Raw genomic sequence first — 7,671 nt, forward strand, 5'->3', positions numbered from 1 at the left:
GCCTTAGTTTGCTGAATCCAGGTGCCTCTCAATCCACGTGCCTCACATGAAACCCACTGTAACTCTATGTGCTACACACACACGTGCCTCTCGCATGAAACCCACAGTATCTCTACGTGTTCGGCACACGTCATCGCCCGTGTAACTTTGGTATTGCACACACGTTCCTCTCAGTATACCCGTGTTCCAAACAACCATGCTTGTACTGACTGTAATTCCATGCCTCTGTTTGCTCAAACCACGTGCCTCACATGAAACCCATGGCAACTCTACGTGCCTCCACACAACCGTGTCTGTTCTGACTTCAATTCCGTGCCTCAGTTTGCTGAATCCAGGTGCCTCTCACATAAAAGAGATGCACAACCATGCCTCAGAGTAAACAACACACGTGCCTCTACTATATTTATAACTGTGCCACAATTAAATAACATCCGTCCAAAAAAACATCTTTAAAAGAGATGCACAACCAAGCCTCTTATACATCAAAATCCATTATGTTCAAAGGCTATAACTAACATCACTGCCGCAGAAGATTGAAGATAACAACAAGCCTCCCAGCACGCTGTTTGAAAGTTATCAGCACCAAGTTGTTTACTTCAATAGACGATGCCTGAAGAAAATCACTGAAACCTTCCTGTTTGAACACCATTCTATTACCCAAACCAATGAAGTAGGAGCAAGGAGTGCTCACATATATATCATCATCACCAGATTCTAGAGTAACTTCAAGAGTTAAAACGCCAGTTCTAGGAAAAGTCACAAACTCCTTCAAACTCCTCACAACAATACCAGGAATAACCTGATGAAAAACATCAAGCTATCAGAAATAGAATAAAAATTCAAAACTACAAATAGAAGACGTAATAAAAATAAATAAATAAACAGAAACAAAGAAAAAACAATGGAAAAAATCTGACCATATGATGACCATTAACATTCATGGAATCAATCCTGTGAACAAAAGGACAACAGGGTATGTGGTCATCATCAAATAGTTGACACCTCATGAAATACATCTGCTGATAATTAAGAAAAACACCACGGGTGTAATAACAACTCCCAACAAGTTCCTTCTCGGAGTCATTCAAACCATGTAGAGCTACAAAATATAATTACACGGGCTCAAGGAAACAGAAAAATCAAAATGTACAATAAAACAAGATAAAAACTTCCTTAAATATAAACCTTACCAACAGACGGTAAAGGAGACAACGCATCTCCACGACCAACACGATAAAAATCAATACCAATCCAAGTTCCATAATGTTCAAGCCTAATGGTCATTATATCACGAGGACGAACACCATAATCACTGACCAATCATTCCCAGGAAGGACCATGGAATTTGCTCCTCACCCGACCATGACTAAACAGAACACCATACAAATAACCCTCATTGCACTGAAGAGCAAGATCAGTATCTTCGTCACCCCTCCTTATGGCTAAAGCCCTACACTCCTCGATGTAACGAGCAAGATGAGCTCTAACACTGCACGGAACATACTGCACAACAAATCAAAACAAGGATCATAATCAAAATCTAAACAGCATGGGCAACACCAAAATAAATAAGCGTGTGTGCCAAAAATTGAACAACTATAAAATGATTTTCTTACAACACACCTCCAACAACGCCGATCCAGGACCACACTGAACCCATCTATAGAAGAATCAACAGAAGAATACGGGCCATCAGGCATACGGCAAAAAGGACAAGCCATAACTGCAAGGAACACAATGGTCATTAAGAACTAATCCCACAAAATCAAGTTGAAACTTGACATCTGATAGTGTTGGTAGTCCCCACCCGTAACTACCCCATAAATCCCCATATCCCGGAAATATAATGGGAACAAAAAAAGAAACATAAAAGGGAAACAGGGAACCCACGAAGGCAACCAGTAGGGAGCGACGATATCGCGAACGGGGAAGCGCGCTCGACGCTAAAGAAGGACTGTCGTAAGAGCAGGCAACAAGCGCGGCGACCGGAACAGCTGCCGCCGTAACCACGCGACAAGAGCAACGGCGGCGACGGGCGAAGATGACGGCAAAGAAAGAACAGTGCGCGACGAGGGTTCGCCCACATCAGAGACAAACAGATCTCAAAACAGATCAAAAGGTATTACAAAATATTAAAAATATAAGGACTAAAGTAAAAAAAACCACAAAGAAAAATCGGAAACCGGAAATCACGGGAAAAGCCGTGCGTGCGCCAAATGTCACGCGCGGAGCGCTCAAGTGTCGCGCGCGGAGCAAATCAAAAAAATCTCAGGAGCGCTCTCCGACTAATCGTTGCGGGGAGCGCTCCTCAATTAGTGATTTCGAAAACTCAGGCCTATCACAATGGACGGGCCTATGCGAGTCCACTCTAGGCCCGAACTTGAGCCCAGTTATAACCTTCCCCATCTTCGTCCTCATTCCCAGTATCAAACCCAGAGACCGAACCCAAGCAACTCATTCTTCTTTCTCGAGATCTCCCACTCGCCTCCCCGCGTCGCCGTCGAACCCACTCCTCCGCCCCGTCGCCGGCAGCGCCCCCCTCCCCCGATGGCCACCCCCGACCTCCTCTTCAACCTGCGCAACCTCTTCTACCTCGGCGCCTACCAGTCCGCCATCAACAACAGCGACGTGCCGGGCCTCGACGCCGACGCCGCGGCCGAGCGCGACGTCATCGTCTTCCGCTCCTACATCGCCCTCGGATCCTACCAGGTTAGTAGGAATTACAAATGGCGCTCGCCTCCCGTTGCTTGGCCCTGACCGGGCTCTGATCGGCGGTTATGCTGTGCAGCTGGTGATCAGCGAGATCGACTCGTCGGCGGCGACGTCGCTGCAGGCCGTCAAGCTGCTCGCGCTCTACCTCACCGGCGACAAGGTTAGCGCGCTGGATCTGATTTGTCGCCTCTGATCTGTTCCTGATCGCAGTTTATGGGGTTGGATCTGGGATGTCGTGGTGTGGTCAGATCTATCGCGGTTACAGTCAGTGATCTGATCTGGGGATAGAGATCCGGTGGCACCATTTCCACTGACATAGGCCGATGACTCGCGAGAATAGAATTTATACATGCTGCCTCGTAGAATTGCTAGTGCAACCTCAGTTCTCTATTAGCTCTGATGATATGTGTTGCAGAAGTTTGATATAACATGAAGTGCAGCTAAGCTGCACCACCTTTAATTACAAAAATACAAATGTTCTGTTTAAATGTTTGACGAGGAATGAACTTGTTAGATTCAGACCTGCCGTTTTATAAGGATATTTAATTGTATAGAACAACCATTTCCAGATACTTTTTCTTCTTAGCAACGCCCAAATGACTCGTCTGTCTGATACTGAATGATGCTGTATTTATGGCGTTAGGCCAGATAATATTGCTTGGGGTGGTTCTTATCATTGAATCATGTTTTCCTCCATCAGAAGCAAAATAAACATCATTCCATGAAATTGAAAGCTTGGATGCAGATACCAAGGTTCCAGTGAATAAAATGATAAATATACTTCTAATGTATCTCACCATTTGAACAGTTTACTTGTTTGTTGCACGCCACACTAAAATTTATTGTTGTCGCTAAACATAAGAAGATGAGTGGTAATGTGTGTTACCCCTCTGTAATATTTCTTTGGATACACTGAAATGCTTATGCATTATTATTACTTTGTGCAACTTTGAAGGAAGGTGCGATCTCCAGCCTGAAGGAATGGTTGAGTGATTCAGCTATAGGAAGCAATCCTGTTCTGCGATTGATTGCTGGAATTATATTTATGCATGAGCAAGACTACGATGAGGCTCTCAAGCACACACACACTGGGGGGACTCTGGACCTGTTAGTTTCTTTTTTCTCTATTTCTTTAGATTGTTCAGCCTTCCATTAGTGAATTTATTGCTGCAAAACCATACTCAAGGGTGAACATCAGTATATGCTCTATTTTTTTAAAAATTGATCACCCAATGATAATGGCAAACTAATTTATTTGGTGTCCAGTCCGAAAATTCATTTTTTTGAAAAATAAGTACATATTCTGCAATTTTGTTTGTACTACTTATTTATTCACTTATGTAGTTGAACACTATTTTCCATATTATGTTCCATCCTTCCATCATCACCTGTAGCATTTGTGTGTATCATGCTAAAATGTGACATTTTTAGAGCTTATTTCCTTGTATCTTAAATTTGCTTCTTCCAAGATCCACAATTCATTATTTTTGTTATGTGTTGTGATTGTTAGACTGCTGCATACTTGAAAGTGAATATTGGTTGTTGATGCTTGGTTGGTTTCAGGCATGCACTGAACGTCCAAATCTTCCTTAAGATGCACCGGTCAGATTATGCTGACAAACAACTGAAGATCATGCAACAAACTGACGAGGACCATACACTGACACAACTAGCAAATGCTTGGCTCGATATTGCTGTTGTAAGTAATTTCAGTATTTCACAATCCAATGTGGTGAAGTGTTGAAATTTTATTGGTCTTTGGAATCAAGAGTATATCATCATTTTTATCTATGGTGCAGGGTGGCTCTAAGATCCGGGAAGCTTATCTCATATTCCAGGACTTTGCTGAAAAGTACCCTATGACCGGAATGGTTCTTAATGGCAAGGCAGTTTGCTGTATGCATATGGGGAGCTTTGAGGAGGCTGAAACTCTATTGCTTGAAGCCCTAAACAAGGTTAGTACTTATCCTCCTTCCAAGCAAAGAACAAGCAGCAAAACATATGAATTTCAAAAGGATGCAAGACAAATACTCAAAAGACATCTCAAATTCTTGTAGGATGCAAAGGATCCTGAAACTCTTGCCAATCTTATTGTATGTAATCTCCACCTTGGCAAACCGTCGTCACGATACTTCAGGTAAGAATCTAACAAAATCTTCTGTACAGTTTGTACCCCCTTTCTGATGCTCTTTAGGTGACAGGCATTGGAAATTTGTATTTGGCCGATGCCATGTCAAGTGTTTTTTTGTAGATGCAAGTCGAAGTGGTTTTGGAAAATGCTATTTGATGGATGCATGCAGAATACACATTCGAATTTTTAAAATTTATCAAGCGGGACATTAATTAATTAACAAAGAGCATCAATTAACTAACAGTACATACTGCAACCCTTCAGAATTCATGCTTATTATAGCTTTCTTCCAACTTGTGTTAAGGGTAGAGGTACATCGGTACTTCCTAGAAGTTCATGACTAGTACGTACAAAGAGTTCAATCGAGAAGTTAAGTAAGGATCATAAAATACCATTCTGGGCATCTGATGCGAAATCTTGGGCAGTCTTTTCAACCTTGGATTATGATTAGTATACTATTCACTTCTCATGTTTTGTAAACAGTAACAACTCAACCATATATTCAAGTGCTAGCAATTGTATGATTGGCTCCAGCTAGCAAAAGGACCATGGACTGTACTAGTTGCAAGACGCGTAAAGAGTAGGACCACAGAATAATTGTTATGAGATGCTTTTTTTTTTGCATTCGATGAATTTGCCAGTCTTTTGCAGCGTTGCTACATTTTTTGGCCTCTTATCCTGATTTTGCATATCTGGGTTAGCATGTTGTGGCCACTTGTTCCTGATCGGACATATCCTGACTAGGTCTTGTCAGCAACATGAAAACAACTTAATTGGCTGTGTTCTGCAGCCCAACTGTTCTTCCACCTGGATCCAGAAAACCTCTCTACGTTTCCTAGATGCTACCAAATCTATTATGAATCTTGTGGTTGGGCATCACACTGAGACTGTTAGGTTAACATCGTCCAGGGTTCAGACGCTTACTACTTTTCTCTGAACTGAACCAAGTATATCTTGCTTCTAATTTCTTTCTATGCTTGTGCAGCCAGCTGAAGCTGTCGCACCCTGATCACGTGCTAGTTAAGACCACCACGTCAGCGGAGGGCAACTTCGAGAGGGCGCTCCAAGCCGTCGCCTGAAACATCCCTGCCTCATTCGAGTTAGCGCATTGAGCATCCCCTGTTCCATTTTGAAGTGCTTTAACAGAGTGAATTGTATTGGTTTTGCTTTATATTGTTCTGTGGTAACACACCGCTCAGCCAACCCTGTACTCAAACACAAACACCCGCTGTATGAACGGATATATATGTAGAATCTCCAATCATGGCATTTGTTGTCAACATCGGTATCTTGTTATGTTGTGCTGGGCTGGCTAATTCTTCCGCCAGTGACGTGTCTGGATCATGTAAAACATCGTGCTCTCTGTGATGCCTGTATCCATATGGCGCGTTTGCATGGACGTTAAGATCTGTCTCTGTGATTTATGCGTGCATGCCTGTATTGCGTTCAGCTATACGTTTGCGCATGGACGTTAAGATCTGTCTCCTTTATTGCTGTACCTACATGCTGGCTCAGCCCGGTCTCGTTGACGAAAGAGTTTGATGAAGTAATTCTCCATGCCCTTTAAATTTCTTTTTTTTAGGGAAAACAGATGGTGATCCCTGTGAATTTCGTCAGCTGATGCTCTACAAAATATCGGGTTTCTTTCTTCACCCTCAGAACAAGATGTGAGCAGATCCCACGACGAGATTGATAATCTTCTCCCTCGGAAAAATAAGACTGCTAATCTGCACTTCCAACTCCAGATTGTATAGAAACAAGTGAAAACGGCCTCTTGCCGTCTTGCCCTAGATCAACGTCATGGCTTCATTTAAAAGAAAACCGTCATGCTTTGCTCTGCCCGGCCTCGTTAACGGTAGTATGATAAATTAATTCTCCATGCCTTTTAAACCTTTTCTTTGAAACCGATGGTGATCTCTGACAAATTTTGTTGGTGGGTGTTCTTCAAAATATCAGGTTTCTTCCATTAACCTCCGAGAACAAGGTGTAAGCAAATCCTTGATAACCCGTTCCCTCCGAAAAATAGGACTAATAATCTGCACTTCAACTATAGACCTTTCAGAAACAAGTGAAAACGCCCTCTTGTGGTCCTGCCCTAGATCAACGACATGGCTTCATTTAGAAAAACGAAAAAACCAAAGAAAAAAACGTCATGGCTTGTGGTCGGTGCGACATCTGTGTGTTCATGGATGTTTCACTGCAATGAGTCGTGACAACTGCATGTGTGTTCTAGGAAACGGATGATGATCCCTGCGAATTTCGTTGGCGGGTTTTCTTCAAAATATCTGGTTTCTTCCTTTAACCTCCCAGAACAAGGTGTGAGCAAATCCGTGGATAACATGTTCCCTCCGAAAGTAGGACCGATAATCCACACTTCAGCTCCAGACCTTTCAGAAACAAGTGAAAACGCCCTCTTGTGGTCCTGTCCTAGATCAACGCCATGGCATCATTTAGAAAAACAAAAAAACCAAAGAAAAAATGTCGTGGCTTGTGGTCGATGCGACATCTGTGTGTTCATGGATGTTTCACTGCAATGAGTCGTGTCACCTGCATGTGTGTTCTGGGAAATGGATGGTGATCCCTGCGAATTTCGTTGGCGGGTGTTCTTCAAAATATAGGGTTTCTTCCTTTAACCTCCCAGAACAAGGTGTGAGCAAATCCCTTGATAATATGTCCCCTCTGAAAAATAGGACTGATAATCTGCACTTCAAGTCCAGACCTTTCATAAACAAGTGAAACCGCCCTCTTATGGTCCTGTCCTAGATCTAGGTCATGGCTTCATTTAGAAAAATAAAAAGAAACCAAAGATAAAAAATTGTCATGGCTTG

The 7,671-nt window shown here is 42.7% G+C and overlaps 1 protein-coding gene and 1 long non-coding RNA gene across 2 annotated transcripts; one reads left to right on the forward strand and one right to left on the reverse strand.

The window, feature by feature from the left end:
- Nucleotides 1-1,178: 1,178 nt before the first annotated feature.
- Nucleotides 1,179-5,319, reverse strand: LOC119365386. The gene is made up of 3 exons (XR_005175508.1): nt 5,236-5,319; nt 1,624-1,723; nt 1,179-1,503 (listed from the first exon to the last, which is right to left on the reverse strand). It is a non-coding gene; the product is annotated as an uncharacterized LOC119365386 (long non-coding RNA).
- LOC119365385 (coatomer subunit epsilon-1-like) lies at nt 2,441-6,142 on the forward strand. The gene is made up of 7 exons (XM_037631001.1): nt 2,441-2,709; nt 2,789-2,872; nt 3,668-3,819; nt 4,276-4,411; nt 4,512-4,667; nt 4,770-4,849; nt 5,829-6,142. Exons 1-7 carry the CDS (start codon nt 2,548-2,550, stop codon nt 5,920-5,922), a joined length of 864 nt encoding a protein of 287 aa, XP_037486898.1. The 5' UTR covers nt 2,441-2,547; the 3' UTR covers nt 5,923-6,142.
- The last annotated feature ends 1,529 nt before the right edge of the window (nt 6,143-7,671 follow it).

Source organism: Triticum dicoccoides, chromosome 2B (assembly GCF_002162155.2).
Source record: "Triticum dicoccoides isolate Atlit2015 ecotype Zavitan chromosome 2B, WEW_v2.0, whole genome shotgun sequence".
NCBI lineage: Eukaryota > Viridiplantae > Streptophyta > Magnoliopsida > Poales > Poaceae > Triticum > Triticum dicoccoides.

Coding starts and splice junctions, on each gene's coding strand:
- LOC119365385 (XM_037631001.1), top strand. CDS start 2,548: ATGGCCACCCCCGACCTCCTCTTCAACCTGCGCAACCTCTTCTACCTC. Junction 4,668..4,769: donor TGCTTGAAGCCCTAAACAAG/GTTAGTACTTAT, acceptor AAATTCTTGTAG/GATGCAAAGGATCCTGAAAC. Junction 4,850..5,828: donor CCGTCGTCACGATACTTCAG/GTAAGAATCTAA, acceptor ATGCTTGTGCAG/CCAGCTGAAGCTGTCGCACC.